The 24,041-nt window shown below is 46.2% G+C and overlaps 3 protein-coding genes across 4 annotated transcripts; 1 reads left to right on the plus strand and 2 right to left on the minus strand.

The window, feature by feature from the left end:
* The first annotated feature begins 1,774 nt into the window (after positions 1–1,774).
* Positions 1,775–8,399, plus strand: rab39bb (RAB39B, member RAS oncogene family b). Of its 2 annotated transcripts, none has more exons than XM_023797653.2 (3): positions 1,775–2,229; positions 3,545–3,772; positions 5,816–8,399. In XM_023797653.2, the coding sequence occupies exons 2-3, from the start codon at positions 3,558–3,560 to the stop codon at positions 6,240–6,242; spliced, it is 642 nt and encodes a 213-aa protein (XP_023653421.1). In that variant the 5' UTR covers positions 1,775–2,229; positions 3,545–3,557; the 3' UTR covers positions 6,243–8,399. The 2 variants fall into 2 exon arrangements, with proteins under 2 accessions (XP_023653421.1, XP_023653423.1); XM_023797655.2 differs by lacking the exon at positions 1,775–2,229 and adding an exon at positions 2,800–2,861.
* Positions 8,400–9,637: 1,238 nt separating this feature from the next.
* On the minus strand, positions 9,638–12,588 carry vbp1 (von Hippel-Lindau binding protein 1). Its single transcript, XM_023797656.2, has 6 exons — positions 12,446–12,588; positions 11,599–11,723; positions 11,317–11,383; positions 11,126–11,224; positions 10,688–10,826; positions 9,638–10,226 (listed from the first exon to the last, which is right to left on the minus strand). The coding sequence occupies exons 1-6, from the start codon at positions 12,524–12,526 to the stop codon at positions 10,150–10,152; spliced, it is 588 nt and encodes a 195-aa protein (XP_023653424.1). The 5' UTR covers positions 12,527–12,588; the 3' UTR covers positions 9,638–10,149.
* A 1,132-nt stretch (positions 12,589–13,720) lies between these two features.
* On the minus strand, positions 13,721–20,623 carry prss23 (serine protease 23). Its single transcript, XM_023797647.2, has 2 exons — positions 20,325–20,623; positions 13,721–16,294 (listed from the first exon to the last, which is right to left on the minus strand). Exon 2 carries the CDS (start codon positions 16,274–16,276, stop codon positions 15,131–15,133), a length of 1,146 nt encoding a protein of 381 aa, XP_023653415.2. The 5' UTR covers positions 16,277–16,294; positions 20,325–20,623; the 3' UTR covers positions 13,721–15,130.
* Between the last annotated feature and the right edge of the window lie 3,418 nt (positions 20,624–24,041).

Here is a 24,041-nt window from a genome sequence, read left to right on the forward strand (position 1 = left end):
TAAGGTAAATAGTTACAGGATTTTATGACATTGTGGGGAAATCTGGTCCCCACAATGTAATACAGACGCTCCTCTACTTACGAACTTTCAACTTACGAACTTTCAGACATACGAACGAAGAGGACTGTAAGTGCAAATTATGTTCATTGGGCTCCCGTTTCCTGTCCATAACATCAATTTTTTTTTTCTGCGCACCAATTCCACCTAGTACGACTTCTGGCCGCTACTCCCGCCGCGCAGCAGCGTAGCGTGCGTACTCCCAGCATCCTAGTTCTTTGTACTTGCGTATACCCTTAAAATGATGTTGAATAACGACTTATGAACATTTCAAATTACGAACGGCCATTCGTAACGTATCTCTTTCGTAAGTGGAGGAGCGTGTGTAATAACAATCTCTCACACACACACACACAAGTGAAAAAGGTGGTTCTTCTGTGGGAATAGATGCTGTATATCTCATGTATATCTGTTGTTTTTATGTCATTTTTGAATACAGTTAATGTTTGATCTTATATGCTCATTGTGACTATCCTCACATGTAGTAATTGTTAATATCTGAAGTCTACAAACATGTATTCTAGCAGGTGTGGCACCCTTGGCGAGCCTCAGCAACGGCACCCCCCCCCCCCAAAAGCAAAGTGCCTGGCAAATTGTCGCCCCCCCCCCCGCCCCCCGCCCCTTGGAGGTGTTGGCACCCAAGGCTGCCGCCTATAGGATTGACCTGCCTTGGAAATGAAAAATCAAGCAATTCTCCACCTTCTGTTACCATCCTCGTACTACTTTTAAAATGCTGCTTTTCTTACTTAAATTTATTACATATTTTTCATTAAATTAAAAAAAATAGATAAGACTGAAGTCACCGTAAACATAGCTTGCAAAACATGAAGAGAGGCTTCCATACTTACCAGTGATGTCCCACTATTGCAAACGGTTGACAGTCTAGTAATCCCACTTCACAATAATGTTGCAAGAAGACGTGGTGAACTTAGCGCTTGGTGACTGATGTCCTTGCCACACCGACATCTCCGATTACGAGCACCTCGTCATGCATAAATGCAGGTGTAAATGACCTGCTGTTCAGTTAAAACATGGTTTGATTATTTCAATATAACATTGTATTTTGTTATATTAGTTGATTTTATTTTAATTATAGGCCTACTATAAACAACTAATACTCAAAAGCTCACTTAATTGCGCCACTATCTCAATATTTTTTCTTGTCTTATTAAAACATGATTAAACTCTGAGTTTGGTTTTGTTATGCTGAATAAAGTTGGGAAATTGACTCCTCCTGAATTGGACTTCCCAGAATATCCTCAGCGCGCGCATAAAATAATCACGTGCTACAACTAACCACACCCTGTTTGGGTCACAGCCGAACATCCACGGCAAACCTGTACGGGATTTTTTCCTGCCCATACCACCGGACATAATGATGTCTGTTTTAATTTGATTTAAAATATAACAGTTTGCTGGTAATCTTAGCAGGTTTTTTTTCTTATAATCTAAGCAAACACATTTATCCACTTTAAGTAATTCATACAGCTGGATGTTTTTTCTTGAAAAATTGTGTATGGATGCAGTTCCTTTACCATTAGACGGCCTAGCGCCTGTTAAAGAATCCAGCAGCTTTCTTATTTATGGCTGCGCTCCTGGACAGCAACTTTAAACGAGCTCATTTTACACTAGTTATTACGGTAACAATTCCTGAGCATGTGCAATGATCAGAAGGGAAGAAGTGTGACGCTCCGCTATTAGGGATTTTACAGTAATGTTGCTGATGCGGGATGAGTCAGGCTGTGTGATGCTGCTGGTGTTGCTGCCATTTCATCAGAGAAATTTCCAAACATTTCTCCATCTTTAACACATGGAAATAAAAGGATTTGGATTAATACAATCACATCGATAACGCCGAACGGACGTCGATTATTCCATATTGACACCAATTTACAAAATTACGTAACAATAATATAGCTCTACGACATCCTTGCAAAAGAACAGCCGAATCTATCGTGGAAGCGGCGTGATTTGTTTCTTCCTGTATAGAATTTTGAGAACGGACTGCAGTATAATTGATCTGCTCGTTTTTGTTTTTAGTGCCAATGATGTTTGATTAATCTTATGCTTTGTCGAAGACCATTAGTTCAGATTTTATATTCGAAAGAAAAGACTGTCCCTTCGGCAACATGGAGTTTGCTGTTCTCGAGCTCTAAGAGAAAACCATACACCGTAAGGACATATGCTATAATTATACATTAATCCGTTCTGTTCAAACATTTTGTACAAAATTATTTTCTTTGTGTGGTATTAATACATGTAGTTTTTAAATATGCAAAAATGAATTCGATATAACAATGGTTATGAGGTTAATAATACCTCGGAACGTCTTGGGCTGTGTTAATATTAAATCGTTCTGGTGTGCGTCTTGAATTTGAAGTTTATTGTATTGGCCTTTGCAGGATACTAAAATATAATCGTTGTAATTATTGTGAAAAATTTTCGTAAGAGATTATATATTTCTACCAGCAAATGCAGCTGGGTTCTTCGGATAATTGCAAAATGGAGGCCAATTGACCTTGGTGTTTCTGAAATGCAACCGGTTTTGTTTTCTGCACGAATAACAAAAAAATGTGACTATTTGTCGTTATCAAACGTATCGCGTCTACGAGCAGTAAAAGCACCATCCGTTCTCGGCTACCCTGTTATATCCGGATGGAGACAATAGCCGGAGTATTCATTTGGGAGCTGAATACGGCAGTGTTTGCCTAGCCGAGCCCGTGTATTATAAACGCAGGAGAGAGGGGCGGTAGTTGCCACTGTACCATGGGAGACGACGGTAGCGGGACTTAAAGCAAACACAGGTCTGTTGGACAGATAAACAAAGGCCTAAATATTATACTCAAAAACTGATAATTCAGCTTTTACCTAGTGTTTGTAGAAGTATTGCTTTCCAGATGACCTCCATGAAAAATAATTTCATTAACTAACAGTCGGTCTGCGACCACGGATACATATATATGTATATATATATTTATTTATTATTATTATTTTTTGCAAAAGTCGCCCATTAATTAAACGATTTCAGTATCTATTGTGCTGTGTTGTGCCGTTCCGTTTTTAATAACTCAGCGTTGGACTTTTGATCTCATTTATAATGCGGGATTAATTAATCCGTTGTTATACTTTGGATTCAGCGAAGGTCTTAGAAGAATAAGCACATCTAGTTTGGGATGAGGCTGTGACTAAGGAAATGGACGATGCAACGTGAAAACACAACAGCAACGTGTTTTTGCCCCTCGGATACATTATTTCTGTATAGGCGGATGGGGTTTCAGATCAGACGCACAAAGAGTCGCCGTGTTCTTGTCCGATCGGCCCTCGTTTAAATTCACAAGCATCGCTCTCCTAAGGCGACACGGCGAAGGGGAGTTGAGGGCCGCTGGGGCGGCTGCGGGGGGCACTCGGGTTGCCGTGGGGTTTGCTTGTTTACACCCCTCCCCAGAAAGTGCTGCCCTGGGTCCTTTCACCGTGCATCTCTCCGCAGGCTTGGGGGAGACATGGAGGCGATATGGTTGTACCAGTTCCGACTGATCGTGATTGGAGACTCGACGGTGGGGAAGTCGTGCTTGATCCGACGCTTCACCGAGGGACGCTTCGCCCAGGTGTCCGACCCAACTGTTGGGGTGGATTTTTTTTCACGTCTGGTCGAGATTGAGCCAGGAAAACGCATTAAACTTCAGATCTGGGACACTGCGGGACAGGAGCGATTCAGGTACCGTGTACATGACGTAGATTTGCTGGGTGTATTGAGTGCTACAGGTGCAGTCCTGGTGAAATCACGTTATGCAAACGTTATGATCTCTAAACTGCACGCAAATTGAAAAGTACCTTATCTTACACACCCAGCTTGATACGTTTTCAAATAACACGATTATAAGCCTAATGTTTATTGTTTATTTAGTCAGATAAAAGATCGAAGAAATAGATTAAGAGAAATTAACAGAAACCAATATGTGCAACTGCAAAATACTCCAGTGCGTAGATGTGAGTCAACTGCGAGCTGATGTCAGACGACGACAGAAAAGACCGTAGGAGGATGGCACTCCGGGTAATTATGACAGCGGCGAGGTGCAAACCGCGAGTAGGCATACAATTAGGGACTCATGACTGTCAAACGTGTGCTTAAAACGCATCAAAGACGGTGCACAAACACCTCAGGTGACTATCTTCTAAAAGAAAGATTGAATAAACATATTCCTGTATTTTTAGAAGGCATGGTCTTCTGGCATCTAGGTGGCTGTGAAATTGGGTGGGGGTTGTCCTTTGACACTAATTTAAACAGAACTGTGAATTCCCAGGCTGGCTCCAAGTTCTTAGTTCCTGGTTCATCTTTTTGCTGTAAAGTTATGCACAGAGCTTTTTAGGAGGTACAATTGGTTTTGTGTCCACTGTGCAGCTCATGCATATCATTTCACAGCTTGGGGAAGAGGGTACATGTAAAATATTCTAAATATTGGTAAATATTACTGATTTACAGAAGTAGGAATCTCCCAGCTCCACAAACACAGCTGTTTGCGAATGAATTTGGTGTTTTTCATTGGTTTCATCATAATTGTATAATCTTGGAGGAAATTATTAAGATTAACGTAGTCCTCGGTTTTTGAGTGGCAATTATCCAAACCTTAATGACTGTATTCTATCTGCCATCACACCTTCGGGATAACCAGCCTTGGAAAAACACTGCATACACTATCCACTGTAGCATATGGTAAAATGTATTTTGGACCAAGGAACCATTAATAACTTTTGTAATCTTTTTGTAGAGTCGCACACACACACAGTGGTAAGAAATGCCATAGCTTTTTTTTTTGGGGGGGGTTGCAAACACCATTAATACTAAAGTGGCATACCCACACATTGCCACTAGAAAAGAAGCCATAGTCAGTATGAGGTTACTTACCAAATATTATGGGGACTCCAGCCACAACTTAGCTGTCACTGGCCATCAAACAAACACCCATCCACTCTTCCTTCATGGTAATCATACCTCTCAGGAAACACAGTCTACTATGGGGAAACTTACACACAGCACTTTGCAGGAGTACCTGGATTTAACCGATGCGAACAGAGGGAGAATAGTCAACGGTGTACTGTGTGTAGACTCAGGATGAGGTTCAAACCCCTGTTTGCATAGCTATGATGCAGCAGCCCTATCCACTGAGCCACCATACAGTCCTCAATAACATGAGGATAGCACATGAACAATAGTCACTGTGTCAGACAGCGAGAGTCGCCCTTCTTAGGTGGCGGAAGTGTGCAGGTCTGATGGAAACTCAAGGCCTCCTGACTCCTTTCGAGAAGCTACACAACCCTGAGCCGATCTAAACCCAAACTGACTTATTTTTTCTGTTATTCTCCAAAACTTAACCCTGATTTTGTGCTCATTAGCCAGCCTGTTACCTATGAATGAGGTGCAGATCAGATTTGGCTTCAGCAGCTTAAACCTTCAGGGCCCAATGGCTGCTCTCGGCTTGGCAGAGAATCTTCATCCATGCGTATAAAGTGAGAGGCAGCAGTGCTGTTTTTAAACACATTTTTCTGTTCTTTCTTTCCTCTTTTTCCCCTCCATGTCTCACTCCGTCTGCTTATCTTTCCTTTACATCGGTCTCCCCCTACCTGCCGCTGTGATGTCTTATCGTCCCCGTCTGCTCCACGTCTACCTCACCCACCTCCCTCGCCCTGACGGCATCTCCACCGTGCGTCATCCTTCCCGCCTGCACCTCCTCCTCCTCCTCCTCGTTTTGCTCTCCCTCAGGTCTATCACCAGGGCCTACTACCGCAACTCGGTGGGCGGCCTCCTGCTCTTCGACATCACCAACCGGCGCTCCTTCCAGAACGTGCACGAGTGGCTGGAGGAGGCGAGGAGCCACGTGCAGCCGCACGGCATCGTCTTCCTGCTCGTGGGCCACAAGTGTGACCTGGAGGCGCAGCGGCAGGTGAGCCGGCAGGAGGCGGAGAAGCTGGCGGGCGCCTACGGCATGCGCTACGTGGAGACCTCGGCCCGCGACGCCATCAACGTGGAGAAGGCCTTCACGGACCTGACGCGCGACATCTTCGAGCTGGTCAAGCGTGGGGACATCACCATCCAAGAGGGCTGGGAGGGGGTCAAGAGCGGCTTCGTGCCCAACGTGGTGCACTCCTCCGAGGAGGTGACCAAGAGCGACCGCCGGTGCCTCTGCTGATCTTGCCGCTCCCCGCCCCGATCCGTCCGATGCCCCCCCTCACCGCTACGCTCACCTGCCTGTTGATGTTCCTGTCGGCTGCTGCCTTGGCACTCCCCACCCACCCAGACAGCCCAAGCACTACTCAAGTTCATCTTCAGTTCTGTGCACAGGGACCGTAAAACATCTGCTTTAAGTCTCCCTGGACCCTGTTCCCCTTCTTGATTGGGTATTGCTTCTCAGTTCTCCCCCGTGATTGGTTATCCCTCTCCCATTCTCCTCCTCCCATCCAATGAGGGAATGGCACATGTAAAGTAGAACTGTGCAAAGGAGGCGTTCCCTACACAAGGGCCAGTGTCGGGCTGACCGGGGTTGTGCACGTCAATCAACACCCAGCCTGCTTTTTTACAAATAACTTTTCCATGCTGCTCTGGTGCCCTGGGCCAGAACCACGTTGGGGTGACGGAACTGGTCTTAAAAGATTAGACTAGAGAAAACACTTCCCTGCTGTTCAGTACATCTTATTGACAGGATATTGGGAGCCTGTGCAGAAAGGGTAGGGTGAACATGCACAGTAAGACACAGTTACCCATAATTCATAGCATCCAGGTCCTCATTAAATGCATTACACACCCAGTATGCTTTAGCTATTTAGCTACGGGGAGCCAATCAACACAATAATCAGTATATTACACCCATTACTATCTACAAAATGAAGTGTTTTAAAATATAAATACAATAATGTAGGGTAAAAGCCTACTGTAGTTTTCCAAAGTCATCCAAAAAAAATGTACAGTCGAATTATTGTATATTTTGCACTGAGCATGTGCAGAAGATCAGCTGATTTGCTGTTCTGAATAAACAGGGTGGATGCACCCCACCCTATTTACTCTCTGATGCAGTAGATGATTCTGGTTGGAGGGGCTGCCGGCACTTGCCGCCTTCCGTTCTGGTTTAAATGGTTTGCAGAGCAGCTGTCTGCTACATGGTGCTTTTTTTTTGTGGAAATGAGCGGCTGGCTGAGAGGTCTGGCCTGCGACGGGGATCCACAGTGAGGCAGCTTTAACCCGAGTGCATGACCTCCAGGCTGTAATTGCTTAGGGTCTTATCAGGCGTGCTAAGTGTGCAGATTCACTCTGCCCACATCTACTGAATTAATTACTGTTCCGCTCCCCCTTAACACTGAGAGTCACCAACACCCTCACATATTAGTTTCAGTACAGTCTGTTCACTCTCATCCCTGCCAGTGTTGCTTATCCCTGATTGGTTGACCAGGTTTTCATCAATACTGCTCTCATGTTCCAGCCATCCATCTTTCTTACACTGCACACCCAGAGCAGTGCCACGCGGCCTTTACCAGTACTACCGTAACCACGACTACATTTCAAATGAACCAATCAGGAGACCCCATCCACCAGCCCAATGCCATTCCAAAGAATAGCCTGCTTCGGGGTGTTTTGAGAGGACAAGCGGATTGGAGGGGACTGGGCTAAAGGGAGCGACATTTTTATGACTTTTTAAGGTTTCAGGTGAGACTTCAGATTTGACAGGGCAGGTGGGAGCGAAAAGACAAAAAAGTGACACCCCTGGATTTTTTCATCTGCCACTTGTCCCTTGGTGAAACATTCCTGGACTTGGGACAATACCAAGATTCGGACCTGACAGCCCGGTGCCATTCAGTTCGCAGTCCCGGGCTGGTGTTTAAGTTGGCCCAGCCAAGTACGTACTGGGTGGATCCTGAAGACATCACTGTCACACACCCTGCTATGGTGAGATAAGGCCAGATAAAAGCTGACCCACCCCCCAACCCTACCTTCTGGTCTTCACAGGACCACTGCCCCATGTGGCGTAGCTGCCCCCCCCCACCCACCCAATTGCTCTGGACTAATAGGAACCTGCTCCCTTGTACAGCACTGGTCAGACATCTTTACTTTCTACAGCGCTTCACACCAGTATAGAAATGTTTAAACGCTTACAGAAACATTTGCTTCTCTCTTACTTCTCCTGCTTATTTTGTCCTTTTTGCCGGTTTTCTTGAAGCTGTAGGTACTGAAATGTGAAATTCCAAGCCCTTGAGCTGTACGTCATGTAGCCGTTTAACATGGGTATGGGACTCTGTACCTCCTTAACTAGTGAATGAACTGTAATGTACTAAAAATTTAAATAATGTGACAGTTGTGACTATTTCCTTTCTTTTGTTAAATCTAAAAAAGTGGGTGCTTTTTCAACTTAAAAATCCCAGTAGAGAAATTTCAGTGTCATGACCCATGACTTTTGTAATCTGTTAGCTCATGGGATTTTTACTTACACAAAAATGTTGAGGGCAGAAAGAAAAATGATTGGTTCAGAGATATAACCAGATTATAGAGGCGGCTGGACTAGCCCATCAGATGTCTTGGATCCAAGCAACTAGAGGAGGTGAGACCACCTCCTGTACAATCTGATTGGTTCAGAGATATAGCCAATCATTTTTTCCATCCGCCTCAGAACATTTTTGTGCAAGTAAAAATCCCACAAGAAATCTGCTATAGCTCCACTTGAAAGTAAGATTGCAAAAACAGCCAGAGATGTCAGTTCAGAATCACGCAAGGACGCTGTGCGTTTTCCTTTGGCCATCGCTGCAGTACCATGTATAGCCACTGGGTGTCAACAAGGCACCAAAGGGACAACCAGTTTTCAACAGAACTAGCTGAAGCCCAGCATAGAAATGCTAATGCTCAGGCTAAAAATAAAATAAATATAGTTCTGGGATGTCTGCACAGCAAATTTTGAGAGCCACTTTCATTGTTAAAAATAACCAGATTACTTCGCATGTTACGGACTTCGACACACACAATGCGTTTCGGCGTAGTTCTGTGATCTATTTTAATTGAAAGTGAGAAGACAGAACTGAATGTAGCCATTTCTACAACAGAAGCTGCTCTAAAACCACCATTCCACCCACAGAATAGAACGTGTTAGAAAACAGGCTACTCTAGCACCTTGTGTAGCTCAATTGGTTGAGCTACATCTGAGTGTTGAAGGTTATGGGTTCAAATCCCACAACTGCAATTATCCTAGACTTTTAAGCTGATTGGACTCTGACTGCCGCCTTGGTTAAAAGCATTAACCAAATAAATGGGAAACGTGATTTGCCACAACAAGGAACTCTACTAAAGACGCAGCAGGAAATAATAAAAAAAAAATTACTTAAGTATGTGGGCTTCAAGCCGATTTAAATATATCCAAGGCCTGCTTCTTCATACATGACATATACTGACCAACTCCCATTATAGCTCAGAGAACTAATAGCACCTCCATCTGAAGGGGAAAATAACATAATATAGCAAGGAGGAATGAAGCTGATGCTTTGGTGATACGACCCCCCCCCACACACACACACACACACACACACAGACCATCCTTTGAATCACAGGTTATTCAGTGTTTGTCTTGCTGTATTTAATGTGGTTCAACTTAACAGAGGACGGAGAAATGAACGGACCGACGGAAAAGCACAAGAAACCGGCAAAACAAAACGGTGAGGGTGTAGCCAAAGGGATTGGTTCTTGAGAAGTTTGATCCTCTGCAGCCACCGTCTGACCCACTGTAGAAGAGTATGAAGCCCCGCAGGTGCACCACCCAAATGTCTACAAACTACATCCTGTTCCACCGAGTTGGGCTGTACAAAAGACCTGCAGCATAAACACTTAAATATTTAATAAAAAAAAAATATAAATAACCCAAAAACTGGAAACTCACCCAGTGTAATCTGCAATCAAAAACAGGTCAAAATAAAAACAATCACTTTATGTTGATTTTCTTTTTTACTGGAAAATAATACTTTAAAAAATAAAGTTGAAAACCAAGTGAAAGTACTATTGGGTAATTGCCAGGAAAATCTCTTATGTAGGTATGATGGGCCGGAGGGGGACACACGGGGTCTCCTTTAAGACATATCGGCCGTTTTCGAGGAATTGGCTTGACTTCTCCTCTTGACGTCCCAGTTGTAGACACGCGCCATATCTAGGAAGGATCATGGGTCAAGGGTAATTGTGAAACATAGGTGTCGAGTAAGCCTTGACCTTACGGAACGCCTCCGAACTGGAAATGCTGGTAGCTTTTAACAGAATTTCTACCGCGACCAATCTGAGGGAACGAATCTTCATCAGCTGACGGCAAAGCGACTAAATATTTTGAAATGCAGATACGGAAGAGAAATCACGCTGAAGTTCTAATTTCGTCGTTATATTTCAATGCGAAAACGGTAAAGCAAGCCTTGTCAGGAAGGGAAAAGAAAGTAAACCTCATTTTAGCCAAACCAAGGGTGCCCCATGAAAGTATTTCATGTTGTGCCCCCACAACACAGACCAATCCAATTACGGTGCAAATTTAAGGAATCTTGACCCCCCTCCCAGTGCCCCTGAGCCACACTCACCAAAGTCAAAGCCCCACCCACCCAAACTGGGGCCCCCAGTGAAGGATACTGACTTCTGTAGTGGTAAACTGGTCCCTAAGAAAATCGAGGTCTTCCTCTAGAGAGTCCAAGTTCCGGGAGGCGGTGCTCAAGTTCTTCTCCAGTAGGGACTGTGCGTCGTCGATGTCATACTCCAGCATCACGTTCGCCTGGGAAACGGCACAAGGTCACTGCACACATTTTGGCGACTAGCATTCAAATCAAGAGCCTACAACAGAAAGTTACTTCAAGGGGTAACTTGCCTTCAGTACAATTACTGCAATAGAAATAAGCTCAATGGAAGGTTACTATGTAACAAACCACAGGCATTATGGAGGCCTGCCAGTACAGAACCAGGCATCAGTAGTTATCAGATAGCAACAACTCACTTGCTGTGGTATAAAATGTCATTTTTATCTAGCAACACAACACAAAGCCTCATGTCCACACCTCCTTCGGTCCTACTTACCCCCAACCACAGGCACACTTTGTCTGTGGGGGGCACAGAAGCCTTGCAGTACACATTGTCCGCCAACAGGAAGCGAGTCTCCATAGGGTCTGTGCTGTCCTGGAAGAGAGAATTTCAAAGTAAGGCTGACTGATAACAAGCCTGGAAGCGGGGTGATGCAAACGCAGAGAAAAAGCTCCACCGAACCTCACCTTCTTCGTCTGCATGTGCCTCAGGATCTCTAATGTCTGCTTGATTTGCGGGATCTGGTTTTTCAGCCTGGAAACAGTATGGAAACCACAGTCACCCATCCCAATATCAGCCATCAGATGACTTCATTAGCCATGCAGTTTTTGCAACATGAGCAATAAGCAGCATGTGCTTACTCAGCAGACAGCCACTGCATACATTACTTTGCGATTACATTTGGCCAGTGTCTCAGAGCAATGCCTTCTGTCGATCAGTGGTCTATACTTCCCCAGGGAAGCACATACCTCAGCTTTTTCTGAGCCAGGTTGAGCTCCATATACTTGTATTTCTGGTACTGTTCGTCCAGCCTCCTCAGCACGACGTCAGCCGTCTCATTGCCCGGCTGCTTCATGAAGGAGTCTACATCCTCCTGTAGTGGAGAGGAAATGCACGTCTTGGCACCAAAGAGGAACTTCACAAATTAGGCCAGTAGCATAGCCAACAGTAAAACACCCAGATCTCACCGTTAAAGACCACACAGAACGTAGTCAGTTCGGAGCAAGACTATTATCCTTGATATTATTAATTACTTAAAACGCCAGGAACACTATAGAAGCCCCATACATTTCCTTATGACGTTGAGAAAATGCTCTAAAAGCCATCAGCGGCCAGTTTAACTATAGCATTCAGCATTTAAAAAAACTGAGCAATAGTATCATCAAAATCACCATGAAAATTAAACTTGGAGCATCGCAGAGACAGTTTAGCATTAAAATAAACGTTATCTTCCCCGACCTATTCACGCTCATTCCCGTTTAAAGGGTAACGCTAACGCCGAGCTGCCGAGTCCGCGTTTTATCGAAGGCAGATTACAGAGCATAATTCGGATCACATAAGTATAAAAATGTTAACACGTCGGTTTCGCGGCGGAAAAAGGCGCAGCCCGCTTCAGACACCGCTAGTCTCTTCAAGGAAAACGGCTACCATTGTCACGCTAAAACCACGCTCGCTGCCTTAAAAGGTTAGCAGCCCGCTCCTGCTGGCGTCTGCAAACACAGCTCGGCTGAATTTTGCAGCCGTTATATCACTCATGGTCTCCCAATTTAAAAAACGTCTTGGGATTAAGTTAATCTCAGGGGATTATTCACCCACCACAAACACAGCCTCGGGAATGCCGAGATGTTTCTTCTTATTCCCTACTGCAGCGGCAGCGCTCTCTATGGTCGTCGCCATCTTGAAAAGACTCACCACTCCCTCCTTACGTAAAAGCCGAGCGCCGTCGGTGCAGGGAGCGCGCCGCGGACGCGCGCAAGAGGGCCGTGCTGCGTCGAGGATGACGTACTCCAGGGTGGAGCCGCTGGCTTCAGAAAGATTTAAGGTTATACGGTAGAGTTCTGTTGATGAGACCACTGGGAATATCAAATCTACTGTGTTAGGAAATGTCACTTTATGTTGATAACCAAATGAGCAAGTCTGTTGGCTCCCTACTTATTCAGATTTATTTGGAAAAACAAAAAAATGTTTAAATGTGTACTCTGGTAAAAAGCTATAATGTACGTATTTGATTGTCATTTTTATTACTGACTTTCCTTGGTCGCTGATTTAATTTAACATTTCCTCTCTCATGCAAGTATAAATGTAATAAACTACTTGTCAAATATGTTAATATTTTCACTTGCAAGTGCTTGATTACTGAAAAATTGCATTTAAGCATAATTTCTCACCCACACCTGCAGGGAAATTTCATCTTCAAGAAGCACTAAAATCTAACCCTAATTTAAAACTTTTCGGTTTTCGTAGCAAATTCCGTTTGCTTCTATAGAAGACATATCAATATATTTAAATGGTAAAACCTCCAAAACTTTTATATGCAAAAGAATATTGTTGACAAACTGTTTTTGGACATATCCTCCATGATAAGGTGATTATTGTGCATGTTATTTTTGTCATTGTGGCCAATTTTTGAAAAGTGTTGTAAGTATCTCGTTGCACCCAGAATACACATTAAAGAGTCATAAATGTCGTTTGGGCAGAACCCACCTTTAAAAATAGCAGGTTTGTGAACAGGAGACCTGCAGGACTAGGGCTGATAGGTTTAAAATCCAGTGCCATAAGATTTAATGGAACGATTGTCGTAACTTACTGTTCATGGCAAAGTCATCTTTTCTGGACTGACAGATGTGTTGGTGGAAATGTATTCTGGAAGCTGACCTCCATTCCTGATCACCAGAGAACACCAGTAACTGCTATCTGTGACTGATCGGTGCCTAAAATTTGAAGTTTTAATATTCATCAATAAATAATAGTCTAATTATTTCATGCAGATTTCAAATAATAAACCATAGCCATGTACTGAATAAGCACTAAGATGATCTAAGAATGGATGCATATGGTAATAATCTACAAAAAAACAGACAACAACTGTAATAGGCAATCATATAGTTTATTAAAATAGAGAAAAGCATTTTTAAAACAATTGAAATACTCCTGCTTGGAAGCAAGACGCTGTTATTGCATTTGTGAGAAAGTCAGTGGTTCCTCAGTTAGAGATTCTAATGTGGTTGGATTGTGCATGTGATGAGCATCTAGGTAAGGATCACAGGAAGACTATCTCATCGACTGCAGGCGCATAGAGCTGTGGATGTGGCTCACAGGCAGACCAGTCCATAGGCATGTTGGTGACTGGTAGGCCAGTCCACCGGCATGGAGATCACAGGTAGTCTGACTCAGGGGATCATTGCTAGTTTGGGCCAGTGGTTCTTTGGATCACATGGGAACCATCATTTCTGAGAAGCTTGCATCATATGCAGTTTACATAGAAAAAATCCTGCATGCCCTAACTTTGCTATATGACGTAGTTGCTTAGCAGATCTTATTATCCAATGCAGGAGAGAATGTGATACATATTAGCATTTTGTAGCATAATATACAGCTGGATGTTTTACTAAAGCATTTCAGGTTCCTCATGGGTACAACAGCAGAGGCCCTCCTGGAAAATGTGCCAGTCCCAGTTGCTTAGCCACCCAAGTTTTCGCACCGTGTAAACATTCCTAAAAACCAAATAGCATCCTGACTTTGAAAATATAAAAACCGGATTTCTGTCAATGCACCAACACACACCCACTGCATTATGCACAAACATACACAGCACTATGCAGAAACACACACCCACTGCACTATGCACAAACACACACACAGCGCTATACACAAACACACACTCACTGCATTACGCACACTAACACACACTCACCCCCCCCTCCCATCTCCCTTATGATCAGTTTCTCTACAGACGCCTCAGATTCACATTACGCATCAAGAAAAGGCCTCGTAGCACAGGATGCAATAAATGTGACCGGCTCTTTGTACACCCCAGGCGATTGGCGAGAGAGACCGTGTCTGAGTGGCACTGTGGCTCCGATGTGGAGAAAGGTGGATGTCCAGGATCCAGGGAGGAAGGCTTCCCGTAAACAGGAAAAAAAAAGTGCTTCTGCCAAAATGCAGCTGGCAGGCCAGTCCATTTGAGCATGGAGTTACGGCGAGAAAAACAGAAAAAACTGGGGCGTAGAGTCAAAACCCCACATTCAGCCATTCCTGACTCTTATTCAGTTTCAGAATACATTTTTCCACTTCAGCAATGATGCCTGATTTGATCCAAACCTTGTGGTCACATAGCTTCTTAATCTAGTTCATTCTGGCTTTCAAAAAAGCTCACTGCAAATTCTACCTTTCGGGCCCACAGTTAAGCTGCAGTGTGGCATTTCATTTCAACCCACCCCCCCCCCCCCCCATATAAACTCTACTTTCTGAATCCAGTGCCCCCCTCCCACCACATCCAATTCAGTCCTGACTGCAGTCCACGTGATTACCATGCACCCAGTAGCAAATTTGGGCGAATTTCAGCGGGGTGAAGCGCACGGCCACATTGAAATCGCGATTTTCGCCATCGATCTCCAGCCACTGGTGGCCGGAGAAGACGCCGATGACCTTACGCTCCCAGCGCTCCAGGACGCGATCCCACACCCGGCCGTACACCCCTGAGCCACTGGCCCCTGGCCGGGCATCACAGTGCTGGTAGATCAAGTCGTTTGACTCGTCCTCCACGGGACAGAAGCGGTACACCAGCTCCCCTGGTCGGTCGCTGTCGAACCCGGAGAAGTGGATCCGGCGGCCTGCCAGGTTCTTGGAGGATGGCGCCACCGACAAGCGCATGAAGGGACGGCGGTGAGGCCAACGCAGCTCCAGCAAGGCATAGTCGAAATCCATGCTGGCATCCTGTGGCCCTTGAATCCAGCCCTTGGGGACCCGGGTCCGTCGAACCCGTACCCAGCGCACCAGGGGCTTCCCGGGGCGGCTGCTGTTGGCAGGTGGAGGCACCAGGAAGCCCACTCTCAGCTTGCGGGCACCTTTCACATAATCCTTCCCATCATGCACACAGTGGGCGGCAGTGAGCACGTGTCGCTGGGACACCAGGACACCCGTGCACCCCGTCGAGATGCGCACCGCTGTGGAGAAGGGGTAATCCAGCAGGAAGTGGTCGCCACGGATGTTGAAGCGGCCATCGGCACCATAGATCTGCCGCTTCCGCCTCTGGCGCCGAGTGGCAAAGATTTGGTTGCCCCTTGTGGTGGGAGGCTGAACTGCAGTGCTCTGATTAACTTCATCCTCATCCCTGACCTCTAGGTCAATGGTGGTCAGCGTGCGGGAGCCATCGGAATACAGTGTCTCAAACGCAAGCTGCTCAGTCAGTACCTCTGGCCTGAACTCCTTGTGGTAGCAGCTGGCGGTGCAGTGGGTGCTGAAATCCAGCTGGGCCTGAGCACTGAAGCGAGAGCGGGACAGAGATTGGGGGGTGTGGGTCACCAGGGATGGGAGGTGGGCTCGTTGTGGATCGGGGGGCCCTCGGAATGGCACTGCAGGGGGGAACAGCAGCAGGAGCATGTTGGAGAAAAGACAGTAGCTGGCAACTCCCTGATGTGCTGTCATGGCTGGGTTGATGCTGACCTGGAATTAGGGAATGAAGTAAATAAAATGAACGTCATGTGACAGCCTTGGGCAGTCATGGTTACAGACACACTGCAGGGACTCTGTTTTACGGCCTGAGTCGCCCCACCGACATACCGAGCTGCACAAGTAGCTCAATCTGCAAGTCACTGCGCAGAATCTACACGCAAATTGAACTTGACAGCTGACAGCAGGAGCAGTTCATCGTTTCGCCTGCAACCACTCCTCAGATCCCCAGGAGATCCCGGCATGGCGGTTAGCCGCGGTACGCCAGCCAACTCCCCGACAGCCCCCCCCCCCCCCACCACCGCCGCCATATTCAGCTCAAAGTACAAAAACAAATAAAAGTTTAACCTTCCCTAGACACTCCACTGCAGACGCTTGTCTCGGCCACAGGAGGGCAGTGATAATATGCATAATGAGCCGCACGCGCACAGACAGACGCACACAGACGCGCGGAACACATGAATCCACTTATCCCTCAGTTACAACACACACTTTCCAGAGTAGTCCATTGTCTCAAAACACTATTTGATAAATAAGCTTTTCCAACCGACTTGTTATTAATTGGCAACATGCGAAGAAATTGCCCTTCCCAAGCCGGATGGGTTCTCTCCATCGCACCGGCAGACTCCACGCATTACAGGTGGACCCCCCCTGGGGGAGGGGGCATATGCGCCTTAGGTCCTTGCCGTTCCACGCCCACACGGCGCCGCTTCATATCGCTGCTCGGGCCTGAGTTTCGCCTCTTTACGTCCTCCCAGACCAACAAAGCCGTCCTTGTTCGCCCCCCTCCCCTGGGGGGCCCCTTTCCATCAAACCTGACCCAGCTCACGAGCGTCGATCTTGGGGGGGGAGTATGACTGGGAGAGTCACGGCTTGCCAATGGATCGAACCCCCCACTGCAACGATGGGGAGGGTCTGGCCTGGGGCTCCAAGGCTTCAGGGGGTGGGAAGTGAGGAGACCGAGCCCATCTGGATCCCCTGCGTGGAACAGCGGAGGTCTGTCGGTCCCCCTGAACCCACATTGCACACGCGCTGTGCATGATACTGTGATACTGTGCATGCGGCAACCTTCCCGCAAACGTGAGGCCGCGTGTGAGTGTGAGTGTTAACGTGTTTGCGTGCTTGTTTTTTTTGCGTATGAGAGGGAGACTTTGCTGAGATGTGTGTGCATGTGTGTGAGAGGCTGGGATGTCTTCGGGGGGCGTTCATGTGCCCTGGGGTGGGGCGGAATCCGGCGGCATGCGGCGCAGCGCCTGCGTGCGTTAGTGTTACGAGGTCCTCAGCTGCACATCCTTGTGTGTGGTGCACTGGCAGAAACCAGGGGAGGTGGGAGAACTTCTAAGTCTCTGAAATTTTAGCCCCGCCCCCCAGAAACTCTAAGCGTCTGTACCCTCCCCATCCCCGCCCCCCCAAAATCCCCCAGGGACAAAGGCAAGAGCAGGTGCCTAAAAGCTTCCCAGAGCAAGCTGAGGCAGGGAGCCTCTCGGGATCTGACGAGAGGGGCCGCGCCACGTCCAGAGCACCCTCCCAGACTCGGCCCGCATCCCTGAATCTGCAGCAACTGAGCTGGGGGGAGTGGCTATATGGGGGGCACATGCCCTTTATGCCACGTGTGGGTGGGGTTTCCTTCTGCTCGCTGCTGTCTTTGTTCTGTAAACAGAGATAAGGCATTTATGTGACCGGTGTACGGGGCCACGTGATTGGTCCGGAGTGAACAATGGAAATCTGTAAGTGCAGCTTTGCAGTTATGGTTCTGTACTCCCACAGACAGAACAGAACCTAGAAGATCTAACCACAACAAAAGTGAGATATTACACCTGGTGCCAAAGGATTGACCTCTTTCTGAAGCAGCCCAATATATGCCAACCAGCCAGATCACGGTGACACTATAACAGGTGATGCTGCTCTTGTCCGATTCGGTTCAGGTGGCGAGTTCAGCCCAGTAGATCTAATAACCGAATACATGAATTTGCTCGACCCAAACAGCCTGTTACACCACCTGTTCCATGACCTCTTCTCTGTGGCAGCTAATCTTTTGTCAACAAAAAGCATATTTCCCAATCCAAAGACTCCCATATCCAGCTAAAATCACAAATAGCCAAATTCCCTATTGGACCAGAGGTTTGCTTGTAAATGTGATTCTCAGACATTTTATGCATTTGCAATACAATAGCGTGTCATATAAAGGGGTGTTGGTGTGTGGCTTTGTGGGTTAAGCGGCATGCCTGTGACCAGAAGGTTGCTGATCAAATCCCACAGATGGCAGAGCGATTTCACTCTTGGGCGCTTGATCAAGGTCCAATGCTCCAGGGACCAGCTGACTCTCCATCCTCAGTTAGATTTCACTTTGGATTAAAGGCATCTGCTAAGTAAATGCATCATTATCTTCTAAAATGGAAATTTGCTTTACAGATAAGAAACATGACAAGGACATGAACCAGAGCTCACCAGCATTTGCTTTTAGAAAGACTCCTTAGGCTAAAAAACACACAGCAACATATCCCATATATTAGATAATCTGGCAATGTGTCTATGTGTATCCTTGCGACCACAAGCATTAGTAAGCATAACACATACAAGGATAGGAGATGTAAACATGAATGAATGAAGAAACTTAGAGAGGATACCATCAGCCCTCTCTCTCTGTAACCCATCAGTCAGGAAATCCACTACTCAGCCAACAACACTTGGGTCTAACTTCAGTTTTGAGATTAATTTCTCTGCAAATGTATACAGCTGCATGCTGAGAAATGTCTTGAGAAATGCACTGAAACTTGCTTTTCTGGAAGACTTAGGGTTCTCCTGGTACAGGAACAGTAGGTGACGCCTAAAGAACACAGCATTATCTACATCCCCGTGGACCTGCCACACTTAAATGCAGTGAATCGAGTCATTTGTCAGCCTCGTGTCTTAGAACATCCTTTGCATCCCTTTATAAGTCATCACAGAAATCCTGGAATATCGCTACACCAACAATGAATGTGATTCAAACTCTCAAAACGATGGCTTTCCCCATTTGCATGGGTGAATGTTATGTTGAAGAATTTAATTATCACGCTCCAGGAATCTGAACCAGTGACTACCAGGCACCACATCACACTCCCACACACACACACAGACACAGACACACACACACATTTAACCAGACGCCTGCATGGCACAAAACTGGGCCACGACAGCACGGAACCTCGCACAAGAATACTCACATACATGGTTGTGTCTAAATGCCAAAACCACAACAACAACAACTTATGGAAAACTCTGAAACAGCCACATCCCAGCCTGCCTCCAGACCACCAGCTGGTGTTTGTGAATATGAGTGCATAAGAGTGGGATGTGGATGGTGTATTTCCCCACAATTTCAGGACAGTAATGTTTGATTTATTAAAACATTAGTGGAATTTAACAGATAATGACGGTGTTTATTTTTATCATTTTTTACAGCATTGTTTTTTTTCTTTGCATTTAGAACCTATTGCCCTTTGTTTTGCATTTTGCAAGCATGTATTTCCATATTTTTACATAATTTTTAGAAAGGCAATTTGAATCTCTCACATAATGAGTGCCCTATTATATTAACCCCTCCGACAAAGACAACTTTTGAATACAAGAACGTGCTATCTGCCGAGGATCTTCGCTCGGCTGTTCTAACTGGTGTGACCTTGGTAAGTGGACCTTGGATAAACTATTAACATAACTAACTTATAGCCAAACCGTAAAGTTACACGTTACTAATACAGTTATTTCATTTCATTTCAAAACGGGTGATGACAGGCAACCCACGCCCCTTCCCAAGTCACAATGCAGTATTATCATACTTCAATTCTGAATTAAAAGTTGTTTGATGACCGTTTGTACAAAAAAACGCCGTACCTTACCTTACTAGACTGTGTTAATAGGCTTATGACTATTCAACATATTAAACATATCCCTAGAATTCATCTTGGATCGCGTGAAAAATCACATGGGGTGTATTCGTAATTTAAAAAGTCAGTAATGAAGAAAAAAGTTTATTAAACATTACCGTTTATTTCGCTGAAATAAGTTTCATAAATCTTTGTAATTAAATCCCGTTCACGTTTTCCTCTTCGCAAAAGGCGCTGGGTATAGTGGCTCTCCAACAAACTTCCATCTCATTTCGAAGTATGACAGGTCTGAATTCCAGACTTTCGGCTCACCAGGAGTTCCCCTTGACTCCGCCGTACGTGTCCGAGCCGACCCGATCAGAGCCGATCTAAGCCGAGCCGAGCCGAGCCTTGTTCTCAAGTGCCTCTTATTTCGAGTCTCTGTCCCAAGTCCCGCGAAGGAGAAGCAGCCTCTTCGCGTTTATGGTGTTGGAAGCATCCCCATCCCCGCGGTCCTAGCGCCCACATAACCTCCAATTACAGAAAAAGCGACCCTTCAACCACACGCGGTGTGAATTATTATTGGCCTTATTCAGTCCTATTATGATTTAATAGCCTTGTGCGTGAAATAAGATGTTCCCCGCCGCCGAGGAACAATTGCTCAAAAGATTTTTGTCTTAAAATAGTATCTGGGGAGACAGATAAACAGTACATTTGTCAGAGACCTAATACAGAACCAAGGTTTCAGAAAATCCCAGAGGCTATCTGAAATTCAACCTCCCAACCTTCCGTAAGGGTGTGGTATGCAAACGTGTGTCGCTGGAGGCAATGGGATCTTCTTTATACTAGATATCAGTGTGTGTTGTAGCATACCACGGACCAAGGATTCATGCTTTTAGGCTTTGGAAAAGTTTAATCTTATGGCATATAATATTACTGTCAAAATAATTTAATGCAACTGTAATGTTCAGGCTGGCTGTAATTCAAGGCAGGATCATAGAATCAGGTTGCACAAATTGTTTAAGAGAACACAATTCAGACAGGTAGGGGTGAAGGAGAGGTTAGGGCTGGTAGGTGGGGGGACCACTGTGATCACTGGGTTCCTGGGGGCAGAAGTGTTCGTCCCTATGGCCCCCTACAAAAACCAGGTCTCAAGCCCCCTGACCTTGACCTATTTCGGGTCTCTTCACACCCCTAAATGAATAGATGTGGAATTTGAAACCTCCCCCCCACCCGTCAGACTGCTCAGTCCCAGTACGTATCAGGGCGGCAGCACAATGGAGTTCTAACTGGGAGCCTCCCTGAATCTGGAATGTTCCAGACAAGAGCCAAACCTCGAACCATGGGCGATGGGGCGTCTCTGGCTCTCTAGCTCATATTCACACCTCGAAGCGAAACCAAACGCATGCCCGCACCCCCCCATCCCCCCCGTCGGCATTGCATCCCCCTCCCACCAATGTTCCACACTCATCCATCTCTATTTTAACACAGAAGAATGGCCCTAAACATCTGGGAAAAGAGACGACTACTCTCTTTTCATACAGGAATTTAAGTTATTGTGACTTAGTCAGGAAAGCTGGCAGTTGACAAAAGAGAAGCACATACAAAGCATCCTCGCATCAGAGCATCCCCATAGAATTCTAATCAGAAAAACATTGATCAGTTATGAAACAAGCCACCCTCTTTGTTTCTCTATGTCAGTGGAGATCCAGCTCTTCTCTGGAACCCCTTTCGAAGACGAACTCCATGGATGCAGCGCTGGCAAGAGAGGGATTGTGGGCACTGACTCTCACGCTGAAGAGGCGTACTCTCACATGAGAAAAGCAACAGGCAACCCCTGTGGCAAGTGGGCAGAGGCAGCTTAAATATAACTTATCAGGAAAAATCCAGGCCTGACCAGTGTCTGCACACCTGTTTTGCTAGGCCCCAAAGGGACTGGCATGGTCTCCCAGGTCTTGGAGGATCCAGACCTGATGTCCCAGCCCTTGAAGTAACCAGACCTGATGTCCCAGTCCTTGAAGGATGCAGACCTGATCTCCTAGCCCTTGCAGGTCACAGAACTGACGTCCCAGTCCTTGGAGGAGCCAGACCTGATGTCCCAGCCCATGAAGGATCCAGACCTGATCTCATAAAATGCCTTTTATCATTCGGGCCAATCTAGCACCGGCTTTATATTGAATGAGTATTTATTAGCTGCTCATTCTACCCCTGGGACTTAAAACATATGATGTTATTAACCTCTTTACCAAATCAACAAAAAAAAACAATAACCAATTAATCATTGTGAAAACTTGGATTTCACTATTAATACATTATTTATCTGATTGGGGAACAAAGAAAGCAATTTGCAGTCAGTTTTATAGTTTACATACATGAGTATACATTTCTCAGTGAAGGGCCGTGCATTTCCCTCAATGGGAGCTCATATTGCATCAGCTGAGACCTGGTTTGTACTTGGAACCAAAATGAGGATTCAATCTGACCTCAACAATTTCCTGAAACAGCTTCACTGATGGGGGGGGGGGGGGGGGCAGAGGTTCTGGATGTGCAAATGTGTGGGCCAACTGCTCCACGTCTCATTACAATAGTGTCACACTATAGCCACAGGGAGCTGAAGTCTGTAAGCCAGGGCGTGTTTGTGATCATGTGGACCAGACTGTGTGTGTTTGAGTAGAGCCATGTTGATTTAACTCTACCCCCTCACTCTCCTCAGCTAACACAAACTTATTTTAGATCTGATCAGCATCTTCACAAATTATGAGAAATGGAAGGAAAGCTTTTTGAGAGTTTTTAGGTGGGTTGGAGGGGGATCAGGGTGGTTCTGTCATGAAGGTAGCTGGCAGTAGGAGACTGTTGTGGTTAACATGTATTTTCCATCCCATTCTTGTTCTTTAAGAGTTAGTGGTTCTGAGGCCCGAATGAAAAGCAATAAAAAAACACCCTTGAGCAGGAATCCAGCTGGAATGTGGCTTCTGGGCTAATCGCCCGTCCGGAGCACAGTGGAGCAGTTGTTTTGGACCCGACCTGCTCCAGTCCCCACTCAGAGACCCCCCCTGGCAGAAATTAGCTTTTAATCCCTGTGGAACTTCTTACTGTAGCCCCCACGGTGGTCCCAGTGGTTGCCCTTATCAGATATGATAACTGGCGCCAATAATCTAACTCCCCTTCGCTTTCGATCTCTATTCACTTACCAAATGCTTTGACCAGTAGTGGTTTACATTTTGCAGATATATTCCAGGCTTCAGTGCCAGTTTCAGGTGCCCAAAGGCAGGGCTCCTCCCCATTCCACCCATGACACTCACATGTGTTTGCTTCCTAGGCCACAGCCCAGACAGGACCCCAGTACAGGAGCCCAATTACAGCCGACGAAGAGCGTACATTCCGTTCTCTCTGGCGTGTTCGGGCACGGAGAGGTGACGAGTGCATGCACGGCACACCGTCTTGGGAGAGAACCTTCTAGATCGCCAAGGAGGGAGCAGGTGGTGTGGAGATACATGATAGAGTGATGTGTCATCGAGGGGGAACGTCAGAACCCGCTCGCGCCTGCAAAGGAACACGGTCTGCATGTGCCAGGCTCACGGGTGCTCCCAGGGACCTCAGCGGACCAGAGAAGATACAGTTCTTGGAGGAGAGGTTCACCAGGGGCTTCTGCAGATCACCCCAGCTTATGGGTCTGCATGCCAGCACCAGTGAGGGCTTGGAGGCCCAAACAACACCCACCATAAGTCCCCCTAAATCCAGAACTGATTTCAGATCAGTCAGTGTGCTTCTTCCACAGTGTACACTAGCAGGGCAGTAATTACTTACAATAGGGCTGACATGCATGCAAATTGTTTGCACACATGCTGAGAGCGATGTTCATAACAGCTTACAGACCTCCTTGACCCCTGACCCTG

This window comes from Paramormyrops kingsleyae, chromosome 10, assembly GCF_048594095.1.
Source record: "Paramormyrops kingsleyae isolate MSU_618 chromosome 10, PKINGS_0.4, whole genome shotgun sequence".
NCBI classification, from domain to species: Eukaryota; Metazoa; Chordata; class Actinopteri; order Osteoglossiformes; family Mormyridae; genus Paramormyrops; species Paramormyrops kingsleyae.